Source organism: Mauremys mutica, chromosome 4 (assembly GCF_020497125.1).
Source record: "Mauremys mutica isolate MM-2020 ecotype Southern chromosome 4, ASM2049712v1, whole genome shotgun sequence".
Taxonomy (NCBI): domain Eukaryota; kingdom Metazoa; phylum Chordata; order Testudines; family Geoemydidae; genus Mauremys; species Mauremys mutica.
The window spans coordinates 72,699,099-72,716,582 of record NC_059075.1 but is presented as its reverse complement, the minus strand read 5'-3'; the positions used below and the strand labels follow the sequence as shown (position 1 = coordinate 72,716,582).

At 44.4% G+C, this 17,484-nt stretch overlaps 1 protein-coding gene across 3 annotated transcripts in view; it reads right to left on the bottom strand.

The window, feature by feature from the left end:
• The window catches only part of AMBRA1 (autophagy and beclin 1 regulator 1), a 191,662-nt gene that overhangs the window by 147,211 nt on the left and 26,967 nt on the right, over positions 1 to 17,484 (bottom strand). For all 3 annotated transcript variants that reach the window (XM_045014742.1, XM_045014743.1, XM_045014744.1), the window contains exon 7: positions 13,209 to 14,671. In XM_045014742.1, coding sequence (XP_044870677.1) covers positions 13,209 to 14,671 — 1,463 coding nt within the window. The remainder of the gene's footprint in view (positions 1 to 13,208; positions 14,672 to 17,484) is intronic.

Genomic DNA, 17,484 nt, shown 5'->3' with positions numbered 1-17,484 from the left:
GGCCAAGGCGGAACTTCTCCACCAAATCTGATGAAAATACAAATTTGTAACTAACATTTGGGGCTCAGAACTCTAGGCCCCTTTCAGTATAACATCTATGCAACAGGCTGTGGCAACAATTGGGAGTGCAAGAGTCAAGCGTTCACCATACAGGCATCCAGGGACTGGCCATTTCATAGAATCATAGAATCATAGAATTCAAGATCAGAAGGGACCATTATGATCATCTAGTCTGACCTCCTGCAAGATGCAGGCCACATTAGCCGATCTACCCACTCTTTTAGCAAGCGACCCCTGCCCCATGCTTCGGAGGAAGGCGAAAAACCTCCAGGGACACTGCCAATCTGCCCTGGAGGAAAATTCCTTCCCGACCCCAAATATGGCGGTCAGCTGAACCCCGAGCATGCGGGCAAGACTCTCCAGCCATACCCTCTGAAAGAGGTTAAGAATATCATATTATTGACCCAATTTGACCCAATTAAGTACCAACCTGGCACTTAATTGACCTATTGACTAAGCCCATTATCCTATTATACCATCTCCTCCATAAACTTATCTAGCTTAATCTTAAAGTCATGGAGGTCCTTCGCCCCTACTGTTTCCCTCGGTAGGCTGTTCCAGTATTGCACTCCCCTGATGGTTAGAAACCTTCGTCTAATTTCAAGCCTAAATTTCCTGACTGACAATTTATATCCGTTTGTCCTCGTGTCTACATTAGCACTGAGCTGAAATAATTCCTCTCCTTCCCTGGTATTTCAAGAGGCTGCTTACTGTAAGGAAGGAGGTTAGCTACTGTTATTTATTATTTCTATAACCATCTTCCAAGGAAAAGAAACAGAAAGGCTGCGGAGGGGAGTTAACAAAAAAAAGAGTAAAATAACCAACTAATAAACTTGGCCAGAGAATTGCAGCAGCTCAGGGAAGAGGTGGGGTATAGAGGAAATTTAAAACAGAGAACTGAAGGGAGGAGAGAGATTAAGGCTTTGTCTACACTGCACTTTCATCGGTAAAACTTTTGTTGCCAGAGGGGTGAAAAAACACCACCCCCCCCCCAAACGACAAATGTTTTATGAAAAGCGCCGGTGTGGACAGTGCTTTGTCGGTGGGCGCGCTCTCCTGTCGACAAAGCTACTACCTCTCATTGGGGGTGGATTTATTTTGTCAGCGGGAGAACTCTCCTGCTGACAAACAGCGGCTACACTGCGCTCCTTTTAGTGGCACGGCTGTGTAGTGTAGACATAGCCTTAGCTGAAAGACAAGCTGAAGAGGGGAAAAGAAGTGAGAAATTAAAAATGATCCCACATCAAGGGGAGGACAGGAAGAATCTGAGAGAAAGCGAAAGTGAATCCACCGCATCCCCCCTCCAACTTTCTTTGGGGGTTCCCTGGGGATCTCTCCTTGGTCCCCTTCTCTTCTCCCTCTACGCCTTATCTCTGAGTAATCTCATCCATGCTGAGAACTCTCAGACTTAACTCTCTACTGCCAACCTGTCCAAGCTAAAATCTTGCCCTGTCTCTCTCATATCTCCTTGTCCCACATCTAACTCAAGCTTAGCATAGCTAAAACAGAGCTCTTGATCTTCACCCCTAACCTCTCTGCCTCATCTCCATTCTCAATCACTGTCAATACCACCACCACGCTGCCTGTAACCTGGGCATCAACTTTGATTTAGACCTCTGTCTAGGTCCTCACATCCATGCTACATCTAAATCTTAGTGATTCTTTCTGCATAACATCTGTAAGTTACGGTCATCCCTATCCGTCCACACAGCTAAAACTGATCCAGGCTCTCACTATCTCGATTATTGCAACATCCTTCTCTCTGCTCTTGACAGATGCAATCTTGCCCCACTTATATCCGCTCAGAATGCTGCTTCAAAGATAGTTTTCTTAGCTTATCACTTTAACCAGGTCATCCCTCCCTTTGAATCTCACCACTGGTTTCGCCTCCTCTGTCACATCAGACAAACTATCTCCACCCTACCTCATTCGCTACTGAAATGTCAAGTCCCGCCTCCACTCAACCCATGTGCCACCCTCTGTGATGTTACTGACACAAACTGGGACCCTATAGATCATTGTTGCAACCAAGGTCCTGTAGTGGCACTAAATCTTGTATAAAAGGGGTCAAATAAGGTGTCTAAGACAAGGTTATGGTTTGCTGGTTATGATTATGCTACATGCATACATGAGTATGCATGTATCATTTTTGTATTTAAAGTTATAAGTATTGGCTCTATACTGTCTGTATTTCAAACTTGTGCTAGGCTTCTGGGTGACACCCCAGACAATTTGGCATCAGCACTGCCTAGCCTGCTTGATAGCCCATTAAGGACACATCAGCTATACAACTGACCTGCTGAGAGAAGGCAGATGCACCTTGTGACTCAGCAAGGCATCCATGGACATGCCTATGGACAGAACTCTAAGGTTTGTCCATGCCATGTGCTGGGTCTTGTCTTTGGAACAAAGAAAGCAGAGTCCATATGGCAAGAGACTATAAAAGGCTGCTGCATCTCCTCCATCTTGTATTCAAGACTGCTTCTGACCTCAGGAGGAACTTTGCTAGAAACTGAAGCTCTGAACAAAGGACTGAATGACCCATCCCAGCTGTGAATGTACTCCAGAGACTTGATTTGAACCTGCAGTTTATTCCATCGCTGCTACAAGCCTGAACGAAGAACTTTGCCATTACTGCATGTAATTGATTCCATTTAACCAGTTTTAGCTCTCATCTATATTTCTTTCTTTTTATGAATAAACCTTTAGATTCTAAAGAATTGGCCACAGCGTGATTTGTGGGTAAGATCTGATTTGTATATTGACCTGGGTCTGAGGCTTGGTCCTTTGGGATCGGGAGAACCTTTTCTCTTTTACTGGGGTATTGGTTTTCATAACTATTTGTCCCCATAACAAGTGGCACTGGTGGTGATACTGGGAAACTGGAGAGTCTAAGGAAATTGCTTGTATGGCTTATGGTTAGCCAGTGGGGTGAGACCGAAGTCTTCTCTGTTTGGCTGGTTTGGTGTGCCTTAGAGGTAGAGAACCACCAGCCTGGGGCTGTGACTGCCCTGCTCTAAGCAATTTGTCCCGAATTGGTACTCTCAGTTGTGTCTCACCAGAGGCAGCTTCATTACACCCTCCCCCAGCTCAATCTTTCCAACAAGCACCTTCCTGGTTTCTCCTATGCCACTCCTCACATTTGAGAGAAACTTCCCCTAAACATCCACAAAGCTACCTCAGCCTTCTTCAAATCCCTCCTTAAAACTTTGTGTGATACTTACAAAAAGACTTCACAACTGTTAGGCCTCTAGTGTGCTGAGACCACGCACCACTGACTATCATGCTGACTAGACTCTCTTATTGTTTCCTTGTACTCCCTTGTGTTTATCTTTTGTTTGACTACTCCACATACAGCAGCCAGCAGCGCACTCTGCTTTATCCCTCCCTCTCCAGTCTCAAGGCAAAGGGCCACCTCTCCCCATATTACAGCTTTGCACAACTGTTAAGTTTTACCATTTTTGAAACATTCTGTAGGGGGCTCTGCTGGAGACAGAATAGTAGACTGTAGTGCTTATGGTTTGTCTAATCGTTCCAGAAACAGCTAATCCAAAATGTGAGAAAGTTTGATCTTGTGGGTAAGGCACTGGAATGGAACTCTGAAGATCTGGATCCACTTTCCTGTTTGATCTTGGGCAAGTCACTTAGTATCTGTGCCTCAGTTCCCCACCTATAAAATGAGGATAGGATATTATTACTTCCTTTCTTCCGCCCTTTGTCTTTCTTGCCTATTCAGTTTGTAGGCTCTCACTAGGTGTTTGTACAGCACATGGCATTTAGCACAATGGCACCCTGACATCAGTTGAGACTTGTGTACATAGATATACAGAGGTGTCGACTGCAAGCCCCAGCTTGATCTGAGTGGTCTGGTCATTGGCATCAAAGCATTACATGACAGGACTCAGACTCTACTAGCTTTGCCTCCATATCAAGGTGGCAAAGAGTGACTGTATTCTGCTCCATTCTATGAATAATAGTTACCCTTGGTTGGGTAAAAGCAAGATTGCTCCTTCTCTATCAATCTGGCTTAAACACCAGATTGCTCCTAGCTTGAGACAATCATTGCCTTATCTGCAGTTTCGGCTTGAGAAGTGATGAGGAAGAATTGCTTGCTTGTTTTTAACATAAGTGTACCCCGAGGCTAGAGACACGAGAGGCATGCCTACAGATCTATGTAATTGTTCAAGATAGGCTTGGCAAGGAGAATATTTACAACTCTGTTTAAAAGGTGACCAGCCAGCCCCTATGACAAGCTGCCAGGCATTCCTCAGACACAAGAGGAAAAATATCACTTAACATGGATTATAGAGCAGTCTCCTAGGGAAGGAGTGAAAGCTATTTCAAGTGAGCAAAGCCCTAGAGAATACTGCCTATACAGACACGCCTGCCCTACCCTCAGGGCCAGAGGTGTGGAGGGCACGACAAATTAGATGGCATTGGATGGGGTTGTTTTTTTTTGTAGTTCTAACTCACTTTATTCTATGAGCACACTTTCATCAGAGAAGCAAAGCACTTGCTTCTTCCTTCTACTCTAGGGTGACCAGACAGCAAGCCTGAAAAATCAGGATGGGGGTGCAGGGGGGGTGGTAACAGGCACCTGTATAAGACAAAGCCCTGAGTATCGAGACTGTCCCTATAAAATCGGGACATCTGGTCACCCTATTATACTCCCAACAGAGCCTTCACATACAAGCCAACACCACCCGCTTCCTTCCCACTCCCTATCCATAACACAAACATTTTTCCCATATATACACCCCATAGATTTTTTTTCTCTACTGTAATGGGAAACACTTGTAGACCCATAGTAACTCTGAGATCAGAAGCTGTAATTTAAGACTCAGGGAAAAGGAGTCTCAAATCACATTTTCTTCAGGCATTCCAAGAGACATTTGGGTACTGTAATGAACTGCAGGAAAGCAGTGAGCAGCAGCAACATTACCCCCTTGTGGCAGGAAGGCAATATGGAAACCAAGTAACATCCAGGAAATCTAAAGGGAAACTAGAAGGATGGGATTAAGGCATAAAAGACATTTGCAGACAGGAATCTGAATGTTGCTGAGCAGAGCGCAGAACACATGGGAATTGGAGACATGGGCAGAAGGGTCAATATTGTCAAGTCAGCACAAGACTCTCTAATTTGTTCCCACAGCACTGCCACAAGCAGCAGACAGAGCTTAGATGGGTTTGGCTTCATCTCCCATCAAGAACATGAAAAGCATTCACAGCTGTCCCACAGAAAGGGAAAGACACACATTGGCAAAACACTTGTGGGAAGTTCAGGCAGTTAATGCACTGAACATCATGCTCATATTTACAAGCAGCACTGGTGCCACAATCCAGACCACAGCCACTTGGTGCCTAAAGCCTCATACAAGCACTGGCCAAATGGAGAGGACAAAATCTTACCCAAAACCCAGGTGGATTGGTTTAAATCAGTGTTTTAAACCACCAATTTTAATCATGACATAAATCAGCAAGCAGGAAACCTTGATTTAAATAAATCATTTTTAATCTTATTTTGCATATGTACTTTAGTTTCCTAAAGAAAATTCATTCTAATTGGTTTGTATTATTTGGTATTTCTTTTTGTTAACCAGTAGGCTATGCTATATTTATACACACTTATAAGTAATTATACAGCTTAATATACGCTTATTCATATACTTAAATTTTACATATTTTATGTTAGAAAATGGTGAATGACGTATTTCTAATTTACTACATTGTCTTTTTTATTTGTGATCAGTGTCAAGCTGCAATTGGAAATCTGAATTCAATCAAAAATGCACAAAGCAGCATTCTTAAGTTGTTTATTAGTTAAACAAAACTACCTTAAATGTGCTGGATATACAAGAAAAATATTTATCAAAACATGTTTTGCATTTAAAATTAACTGTTTAAACATCTCCATTACCCGGGCTCTCTATATTAACTGAACCGAGCTGACAGCTGAAGCTCCACCACGTAGGGCTGAAGCTCTTTGCCTATTCTCTGGATTATCTGGATTTTTGATTATGCAATCTGGTCCCGGTCCCAATTAGATCAGATAAATGGGGTTCCACTGTATTATCTGTAGTTAGTGAAATGAACTGATTGTTTTTGGTCATCATGTTCTTCAAAATTTAGAACTAGTAGATCTTGTATTCTCACACCCTGCATTTATTAAGACTGGAAGAGGAAAACAACCTTCCCTGTGTCTTAAACTAGCAATTAATTGGTTTCTCAACTTTGAATGAGCTAGTCATTGAACTGAACTAGTTGAAGAAAATACTCTGCACCTGCAGCAGAAGCTATTGGGTCAAATGCTGGTTTAGCACTTCAACAAACTGGTTCCAGGTTTTTAGCCAGTGACTTCCACTAATTCAGTGGTTTGACTTTCTTTAAAACTTCAGCAAATATGAACTGCTTGAATATTTTTAAATTTAATTTAAGTGATTTCAATTAAAATGTAAATGTAGGCCTTAACATAAAGTGACAATTTCAAATAGGTTTATTTTTTAAAAGATGAATTTTCAAAAAATCCAATTTTTAATTTATTTTATCCAGCCTGTCTAGATCTCCCCGCCCCCCCTTCCAGAGCCTGCCTACAGTTGCAGTTATCTTTATACACACAAAGTCCACAGATAAAAGCAAGTCTCTCCCTTCCACCTCAATCTGGTCAACTCTGCAGTCTAAACAGGTGGATTATTTTAAACAAGAGCTCTGAGATGTCACATATTGCTGGCTTCTCTAACACACAAACCCAGATACAAGCCTCAGGAATAGCTGGAAGGAGGCTGAGTAGATCCCACCCAGGTCACAAACCATCCCAGTGTGTGGCTGAACCTTTATCTGGGTCAGTGAGACTGCTAGGGGTTTAGAGAGATTTGACAACTCATTTTTCCTCATAGCATCTCTATTTTCTCTTTCTATAATCTCCCGTCTATTGCCCCTTACATCTCCGTACTCGCCAAACCAAACAGCTGAGTGAGGGCAAACATGCTCCCTCTTCTAACACAGGGAAATGAATTAATTATCCCAAGGTCTGAGGGGGCATGAATACCAAGAGTGGGAAAAAAAACTTGGGCTGAAAAACCAAGTTACTTAATGGTAGGATCTAGACAATGAAAAAAAGTTCTCTTGGGCCTGGTCTACACTATAGAATTAGGTTGATAAGGCAGCTTATGTCAACCTAAGTCTATCAGTGTCCACACTATAGCCTTGCTGCCACCAAAGTAAGTGCCCTACTACACTGACATAACTCCACCTCCACCAGAGGCGTAGCGCTTACATTGGTGTAGGCAGGGTGATGCAGTGTCCATATAGACACTGGGTTACTTACATCGGTGGCTGGCTGTCATTCTTGTCAATTTCATAGCTCCAGCCTGGCTCACAGCTCAGGCTGTCATCCTGGGGCAGGTGAGGGTCTCCCCACTACAAGCCAAGTTGGGCTTCCCCCGGGCTCCCAGCTCCCCAATGGGTTGCCCCCGGGCTCCCTGCCTGCACCAAGGCTCCCCACTGGACTCCTGGAGGAGGCAAGGGTAGCCAAGAGTCCAAGGTGGCAGTCGGGCTCTCAGCAGGGTGCTGCGCATGGTTCTCAGCCCCCCACACTGCCCCTCTTAAGTCAGTGGAAGTGCTTCTGGTGAGGATAAACACCATTGCCAGAAGGAGGGTAGTATGGACATGCACTACCACAGTAATTACTACAGTAGCTATAAGCTGACCTAACATAGGTCGACTTAAGTTTGTAGTGTAGACATGCCCATGGAAGGGATAAAGCACCAACACAGGAATCAAGGAGTCATTTCAAACTGGACAGGCTGGCTCAGGTCACTGGTAATGGGATAAAGTGCCTCTTTCATCTATAGATTGCTAGTCCAAATCCAGCCAAGATAGGGAAACCGCTGTCACACTCATGATGGTTGGTCATGTGAGGAGTAGCCAAGGACTGAACGAGCCATGGAGACTGAGGGGTTTTTTTGTTTGTTTTTTTCACTCTTCTTAGGAGGGGCCTCACTGGGTCAGGTTTGAAGCAGAATGGCAGGGGACAGCACATGGCAGAAGCTTTTCCTAGAACAACTGCAGCAGGGCAAGCAGTTTCTGGCCTCGGAGGTCATCAAGCCAGCACCTTACACCAGCACTAAATTCACCTGAAAATCTTTAAACAAAACTAAAGTATACAAAACTCTGAAGACGAGACCAAAAGGGGCATTTCAGTACAGCCAACGGTTTATCAGATTCAAAGAAGGATTAAACAATTATATAAACAGCTAGATCATCAAACAAACAAAGAAATAAGGGGGAAATATAAACCCTTCTAATTCAGGGAATAAAAGCCAACCACTAACTGATGAGGAGGGCACTACCAAATTCACAGTCCATTTTGGTCAATTTCATGGTCAGAGGATTTTAAAAATTTTAAATAGCTGAAATCATGAAATTTACATCTGAAATTTCATGGGTCCTGACTCAAAAAGCTGGAGGGGGGGCACATTGCAATGTTATTGTAGGGGGGGTTGCAGTACTGCTACTGTGACTTCTGCACTTCTGCTGGCGGTGGTGCTGCCTTCAGAGCTGGGCAGTTGGAGAGCAGTGGCTGCTGGCTGGGAGCCCAGCTCTGAAGGCAGAGCCACTGCCAGCAGCATCACAGAAGTATGGATGGCATGGTATGGTTGCCACCCTTACTTCTGTGCTGCTTCCTGCAGAGCTGGGCCTTCAGTCAGCAGCCGCCACTCTGGCTGCCCAGGTCTAAAGGCAGCAGTGCAGAAGTAAGGATGGCATGGTATGGTATTGCCACCATTATTTCTGCATTGCTGCTGACGGGGCGCTGCCTTCAGTGCTGGGTGCCCGGCCAACAGTCGCCACTCTCCAGCTGCCCATCTCTGAAAGCAGTGCAGAGGTAAGGGTGGTAATATCACAATCCCCCTAAAATAACCTCCCTTTTGGGTCAGGACCCCCAATTTCAGAAACGGTAGTCTCCCCTGTGAAATCTGTATAGTATAGGGTAAAAGCGCACAAAAGACCAGATATCATGGGGGGAGACCAGATTTCATGGTCCATGACTCATTTTTCATGGTCTTGAATTTGGTAGGGCCCTATTGATGGGGGTTAGGAAGAAACTTCCATAATAGTCCACTCCAGGGATTTAATGCACTGTTCTCTGAAAAATTTGGTACTGGCAACTCTCAAGGACAGGCTATTGGGCTAGATGAACCATCTCCCTCATCCACTATTGCAGTTCCTAGGTAACAATCTTCCACTGGCCCGTCTGATAGGGATGGCTTGAACAGAATTTAATTTGACTTTTCAGTGACTAGAACTATAGAAAAAACAGGCTCATCTTGAGGGTTATCAGGAAGTTAAAACAGCACAAATTCATCTGCGGCTCAATTATTTTCCCCTTCATTCAGATTTTGCCAACAGCCTCCTTTATCACTTGATGCAGTAACAAAGTTCACAGGTCAGCACTCAGATAGTTCTAAGACTCCCAACCACCTTGATATCCAAGACAGGTAGAGAAAATACCTGGTGGAAGTACATATGACAAATATATCATCTATCAAATGCACTGACCTGGAGAATACTTGAGAAACTGAAGCCCAAATTTCACCCACTACTGTTTAGGACAGTCAATGACTCTCTTGCTCTCTAATCCCCTCCAGAATTCTTTTTTCCTCCCAAATTCTTTTACCACTGAGCTCATCACACAGCAGCTAAAAGTGCAGACCTGAGCCCTGACAGAAGGCCCCATCAACTCACTTGGAAAGTGAAAACTGAATGCAGCAGTCAGGCTGCCTGTCCTGTCATCATACCAAGCCAAGCGAGAGAGCCAATGCACTCTGCTAAATGGAGTTCTCAGCGACGTGTCCCTGTTAACAAATGATGCCAGAGCTGTCAGTCAGGGAAAACCTCATTAGATGCTTATTAATATCCTCATTATTAGCCCAAATTAATTAGTCCAGCACCAACAGAAAAAGCAGAATGCTTCACTCCCCACCTGGCATAAGGGCAGCAACAGAACCCAGAAAGGGCCAATCTTCATTAATTACTCATTAACTTCTTTGACCCTCTGCAGCAATGACTTCCCTAGCAAGTTACTTCTGTACCAGACAATCCAAGTCAAGGAAATCGATTCCACACACAGATGGTGAAACAAACACACAACATCTTCTGGTCCTGCTTTATCCTAGGTTTCCAGACAAACTGCATATAGAACTCTACTGCCCAACAGTGACAGCTGCTGGGGAAACAGGGAAGTGAACAAGATTATGAGAAACCAACTAACTAGCTAGCACAGGGATTTCTTCTAGCCCTAATTTGCACCTTGATACTTTGTGATCTCTAGCCACAAACCCAACTACATTTATTTTGTGAGAACAAGGTGATTTCTATGTATATGCTGTTCTCTTGCTGTTGCAATCCTCATCCTCCCAGCTCCATTTCAATCCCCACCCCCCAGCTCACTATATTACGTAGTTTAGATTACCCAAGCCTCTGTGCAGGAATCTGTCATGGCCTTTGAGGTGCCCTGCACCCCTTTGGAATTGCACCAATTAATGAAAGGGGGCTTAGAATTCAGTTATGAAGAACCTGCATTAGTGCTCCCTGTTCTTGGGCTCTGAAGCTCACCAGACCTGGGAGCAGGGAAGTAGGGAGGTTGGGTGGGGGTCCATCCTATCCCAGGGAAGGGCAAATTAGTGGGTGAGCATTAGCTGGCTTTCCATTGTTCTGAACAGAAATATATTTGTAAATTTTGGAATGGTAAGGGGGGTGGGGTGTTTGTAGGATGCCCACCCCACTCTTGTTACCAAAAAAAAAAGGGTAACCCCAGATTTTATGACACTTCCCTGACTTAAGAACAGCCAAATGGGCTTGTTCCAGCCTAACTGCATAAAGCATTTAATGCTGATTTATACTCACAGTTCAGCCAGTCCAGCACTCTGGCCCTATTGTTTTATGGTTCACATTCACTTCCTGTTAGGTGTGAATGAACCCACAAGAACAGTCCTGAAGGAGAAAGAGTCTCATGGCAGATGCAGGAGACAGGGACTGACAAGAAAGCACCAGTACCTAGTATGGCTTCTTAGCAGTGTCTTCGAACAGGAGCTCTGCGCCAGGGCTCCTTGCCATAGGAATCCAAAGCAAGCCCAAGTACTAGACTGCTTGCTCCAAATTCATTTACCTTGGCAAGAAGCATCTGTTTGCACAGGTGAATGATTGACTGGGTGACTGACTGTGCACAGCTGCTACAGCCACAACCACCTGTGACAGCTAAAATGGCCCAAATTGAAGCACAGGAATCAGAGATGAAAAAAAGACTTATGAGGTCACAACTAATCCACCCCCTGGGAACCAGAGCAGGATTGCTCTCTGTGGTGTACGCTCCAGTGCAGTTTTAAGTGACACATTAGGTGGCTCAAAACCCCTCCCCTTGGAAGACTATATAACAGCCTATTATGTCTCCTTGCCAGAGTGTTCTGAGAGCCCTTTTTTTTTTTTTTAATTTCACCTAGTTACTTCTACAGAGAGACACCACTGAATTGGCCCAGAGAACAGATACTAAGATAGTTAGTTGTACAGTGGAGATATTATGAGAGGGGAATTATATTGCCAAGAAAGGAGATGAGTAAAACACACTTGAGTGTTGGTTTCAAAGTTATAATGTTGTAACAAAAACTAATAAATCCCCCATTTTTTCTCCTTTTTCCTATAATATAAAATGAGACCAGAGGGTATTTACTTAAAATCATTGCCCAGTAAATTTAAGACCAAGAAAGGAAGTAATCATCACCATGATGCAGTCATCTTGTGGGAGTCACTCATACAGACAGTCAAAAAGTGGAGCAGGGATTTAGAAAGAGCAGAATAATTTCATCACCATTACCACCTGCTATACAAATAAATAATAATAGAGATAATCACAGCTCCTGCTTCTGAGAATAAGCTGATTACCTGCAGAAAGAAGGAAAAGAAGAGGATTTTCTTCCATCAAACACCCCTACGAACAATACTGCTCAGCTAGTTACATGTATCAAAAGTAGGAGATTTCACCTTCCTCTAAAGGCATCAGGCAATAGCCATTGTCAGAGAAAGGATTAGACAAACTTCCTCTGACGTGGTACAAGCCATTGACAGACAGGATGCCAAACTAGACGGACCATCAGTCTGACCCACTCTGTAATATAGCAGAGTGGCTGGACCAACAATATGAGCCAGCCCAGACAGCGTTTGAAGTGCAGATTCAATTGAGCTGCTCTGCTCCACTTGCCACATCTGACGTCTATAAAAAAAAAAAAACTCACTTTCTAGTACTGCACATACTAAATTTGGGGGTGATTAAGATGACCCTCTTATCCAGAGCATAGATATACTCTCAGGCTGAGCTCTGAATGCCAGATGCAGCATAATGGGCTCTTTGTAAAGGCTCAGGCTCTGAAAATGGTTTTCAGTCACCTACCTGCTCAATGCCACAAGAAGTGTTTCTCATGGTACGAATATGAACTGCATTGGTTTAATAAAGGCCATGTATTCAAAACCAGACTAGAAGTGCAGTCCTTCCCCTTTAAGATAAGATAGGCCACTGCACAGCCCACCCTGATGTAGCTCCAAGATGAAGTTCCTTCACCTTCCCACCCGTGGTTGCAGTCTCTGGGCCACTCTTCACAGGACACATTATTCTGAGGAAATAAACCATCAATGCTGTTGCTCATGATTGCTCTGTGCCAATCCTCAGGGTAGGCATTGCCTATGCTGCAGTCACCATAGTATATCGGTTGAATGCTGTAAAGTGGACATTGCAGTACACTCCATGCCCAGACATTCCAATAGTGTCTCAGTCAGACCACTCCCGAGAGCACAGTTTGCCCCATAGAATTACTATTCAACATCCTCTCTCTCCCTGCTCCACCCTTCCCTTTAATGGGCAGGGTCTCTTCCCTCATCCCTCCCCACAGACACACGTTCAGAAGTTACCTCTGATACAGCAGTAATGCCTATTGAAGATTGAGCTATTTCCCCCCCACACACACACATCTTTGAGATCAGAGGGCCAAAGAAATGACCAAGTCATGAAAGGGTCTACTCTGGAAGCACCTGGCAGTTCAGACTAGATGGGAAGGGTTTAACACCAGACTGAAGAGGAAGGCAATGGAAAAAATGTGTCTTACCTCCTGAGCGAATCCTCCTCTGAACTTTCCTCAGGCATTTCCTGGCTTAAGGCCTCCTGTGATACATTCCCAGGTCTGCTCGAAGCCGACTGGCTGTAAACTCTCTCCCAGTGCCCTGTCTCCTGGTTAAAGACCACTCCCACAGTCCTTTCCTCCTGCGAGTTGGAAGAGCTTCCCAGCTGCAACCTGCTAGAGGTAGGAGCTCTGCCCTCGGTTCTCTCTGCAGGCTGCGCCTGGCTGCTGCTTGGTGGCACGCCATCAAATGTGCTTTGGACCTGCCCCGATGGATAGCTGGGCGTGCTTCTTTCCCAGCGTAGTGTGTCATTGTTAAAGGTCAGCAGATTGTGACAGGCGCGACAGCGGTTCAGGTGGCCCCGAGACAAATTGGAATTGTTTTCACTGCTATGGGGAGTCTGCTGGTGGGAGGGACCTGGCCTATCAGGCTCTATGTTGTTGTTGAGCATTTCTTGAGCCTGTTGCGACTGGCTGGGCTCCCCACCAATCCCTTGATCTAGCTCTTGAAGTCGGTCGTACTCCAAGAAGAACCGTCTCAAGTCGCATTGGAGCTCATTGCGGATGCTGGCTGGATTGCTTGGGCCAGCGCTACCGCTGCTGTCTGCTTCAGCCCCTGGTGCCAGGAAGCCCCTCCCTTCTGTAGCAGATGTATATACAGAGGACTGGGAACCTCCCTCCTGCTGTCTGAGCACTGACAGCAAACTCACTGAAGAGGCACTGGTTCTAGGTGGAGGCATGGCTTCCAACTCCGAGCGAGAGCCCATGTTCAGCACTGTTCTAGTCCAGTCGGACCCTCCTAAGCCAGATGCCATCTCTCTCGCAGACTGGTACCTGGAGGGATGGCCTGACAAGGGCCCACTGAGGGATCTGCGAGTGGGGCCCAGGCTAAGGTTGCGTAGGGTGTTGCCAGCAGTGCTGCTCTGAACAGTGCTGAAAGCAGAAGGCCTGTTAAGCAGACCTTGCTCCTGCTGCGCTGTGGATGCCTGCTCTGGGGGTTGGTATGGCTCTGTCTGAACAGAGGAAAAGGAAGTGCCAGTGGCCCCAGAGGAAGTGGAGGGGGCATTTTCCTGGTGCGGGAAGAGAGAAGAAGGAAGTCTTGCACTAGAGCATCGACTGCAAAGGCACAACATCCCCAGGTGCTGACAGCACTCTGTTGTGGGGTAACTGACACGCTCACGGAGCCTGGTGTAGGCCGCTGCTCTGGTGTTCTCGCTGGCTGGAGGCAGTGGTGGAGGTGGTGGGGGTGGTGGAGGTGGTGGGGATGGGGTGGCGGAATCTTGCACAGTGTTTTGCTCTCCCACCTGGATGCCAGAGGAGCGTGAGGACAGCATGTGCAGGAAGTTGTGGAGGAGGGGCGTACGCCTCACAGGCTGAGACTGGAGAATAGAGCGCTGGCGATAATGTGGCATATCCGTGCTATCCACAGGGATCTCCACCTCCTCGTCACTCTGCAAGGGAAATAACCAGAGCTCAGTCACCTCACAGCAGAACCCTATACTAGTGTTAAAGGGGACAGGTGCTAAAAGCCCATAGATAGGCAAAAAAAGACTATATGTTGGGGGCGGGAGGAAGACATGGAAAATTACAATAGGATCATAAGAGCAACAAGAGGGAAATCAGTAGGGGGAAATCTACTCAACATCTTAGATGTCTATACACAGATGCAAGCAGTATGGGGAATAAACAGGAAGAACTGTAAGTATTAGTAAATAAGCTAAATTAAGACTTAATTGGGTAAACTGGGGACAGTTAATGGGGTAAATTTCATGATTGGAATATCGAATAGAGGCGCATAGCCTGTTCAAGAAGAACCAGCGGGGGGAAAGGAGGAAGTGTTGCAGTATACATCATGAATATATACACTTGTTCTGAGGTCCAGAAAGAGGTGAGAGCAGATCATTTGAAAGTCTCTGATGAAGCAGGGGGAGGCAGGAAGGGGAAAATAAAGAGTAACATAATGGTAAGGGTCTACTGCAGACCACCAAATCAAGAGGAGGTGGAGCATAAGGTATTTCTAGAATAACAAATATTCAAAATACAAGACCTGGTAGTAATGGGGGACTTTAACATCAGAGAGCTGTTTGAAAACAAATATGGAAAAACACAGTATTTCCAGTAAGTTCTTGGAATGTACCAGGGACAACTTCTTGTTTCAGAAAGTGGAGGAAGTAACCAGGAGAACAGCCAATTTAGACTGGTTTCTGACCAGGAGGAACGGGTTGTGAATCTGAAGGTGGAAGGCAACTTGGGGTCAAAGATTTCATGATTCTAAGGAAAGGAAGAAGTGACAGCAGAAGAATAAGGACAATGAACTTTAAAAAAAAAAAAAAAGCAGACTTTAAAAAACTCGGAGCTGGGAAGAAAATGGAAGGGATAAAAGAATTCAGGAGAGCTGGCAGTTTCTCAAGGAGACCATATTAAAGGCACAACTGCAAACTATCCTGACGTGAAAAAGATAGGAAGAACAAAACCAGGCCAATATGTTGCTATCAGGAGCTCTTTAATGACTTGAAAATCAAAAAGGAATCTTACAAAAAGTAGAAACATGGATGAATTGCTAAGGAGAAAAGAGAATACAACAAGCATATAGGGACAAAAATTAGAAAGGCTAAGGCACAAAATGAGTTACACTTAACAGGGACATAAAAGGCAATATGAAGCTCTTTAAATAAATTAGGCCCAAGAGAAAGATGAAGGAAAGTGTAGGTCCAGTATTTAGTGGAGAAGGAGAGCTAATAACTGATAACATCAAGAAGGCAGAGGTGTTTAATACCTACTCTGCTTCAGTCTGCACTAAAAAAGTTAATGGTGACCAAATTAGCACAATTAATATTAACAACAAGGGGGAAAGAACGCAAACCAAAATAAGGAAACATGTTAAAGAATGTTTAGGCAAGTTAGAATGTATTCAAGGCAGCAGGGTCTGATGAAATTCATTCTACAGTACTTGCTCAAGCAATCTCTGAACTATTAGCAATTATCTTCAAGAACTCATGGAGGACAGGTGATGTCCCAGAGGACTGGAGAAAGGTTCTATCATTAAAAAGGGAATCCTTAAAATCATTAAAAAGGGAAACAAAAAGGACCTGAGGAATTATAGACCAGTTAGCCTAATTCCAATTGCTGGACAGATACAGGAACAATTTATTAAACCACCAATTTAGAGGATAAAAGTGTTATTATAAGGAAGAGTCAGCATGGATTTCTCAAGAAAAATCATGCCAAACCAAAATTTCCTTCTTTGACAGGGTTCCATAGTGGACAGGGAGAAGCAGTAGATGCGATATATCTTGATTTTAATAATGCTTTTGACACAGTCCCACATGACAAACTAGGGAACATGGTGTAGATTAAATTACTATGAGGTGGGAGCACAACTGGTTGAAAGACTGTACTCAAAGAGTAGTCATCAATAGTTTGCTGTCACATTGGGAGGGCAAGTCCAGTACTATTCAATATTTTCATTAATGACATGGATAACAGAGTGGAGAGTACACTTATAAAATTTGGAGATGACACCAAACTGGGATGGATTGCAATGACAGGATTAAAATTCAAAATGACCTTTAAAAATTGGAGAATTGGTCTGAAATCAAGAAGATGAAATTCAATAAGGGTAAGTGCAAATAGTTCATTTAGGGAGGAAAAAAAATGCACGTCTACAAAATGGGGAATAATTGGGTAGCTGATAAGGATTTGGGGATTATAGTGGACCACAAACTGAGTAAGAGTCAACAACGTGATGCATTTGGAAAAAAAAAAAAAGCTCTATAATGCTGGGATGTATTAACAGGAATGCTGTATGTAAGAAGTGTCAGGTAATTGTCCCGCTTCAGTTGGCACTGGTTAGGCCTCAGCTGCAGTAGTGTGTCCAATTCTGGGTGCCACACTTTAGAAAAGATATGGACAAATTGGAGAGAACCCAAAGGACAGCAAACAAAAATGATAAAGGATTTAGAAATCTTGACCTGTGAGGAAAGGTTTAGGCACGTTTAGACTGGAGGAAAGTAGACTGAGGGGAGGCCTGACTCCAGTCTTCAAATATGTTAAGGGCTGTTATAACAAGGATGGTGATCAACTTTCTCCATGTCCACTGAAGGTAGGACAAGTAGTAATGGGCTTAATCTGCAGCAAAGGAGATTTCGGTTAGATATTAGGAAAAACCCATAAGAGTAGTTACATTCTGGAATAAGCTCCCCATCCTTGGAGATTTTTAAGAACAGGCTGGACAGACACCTGCCAGGGGTGGTCTAAGTTTACT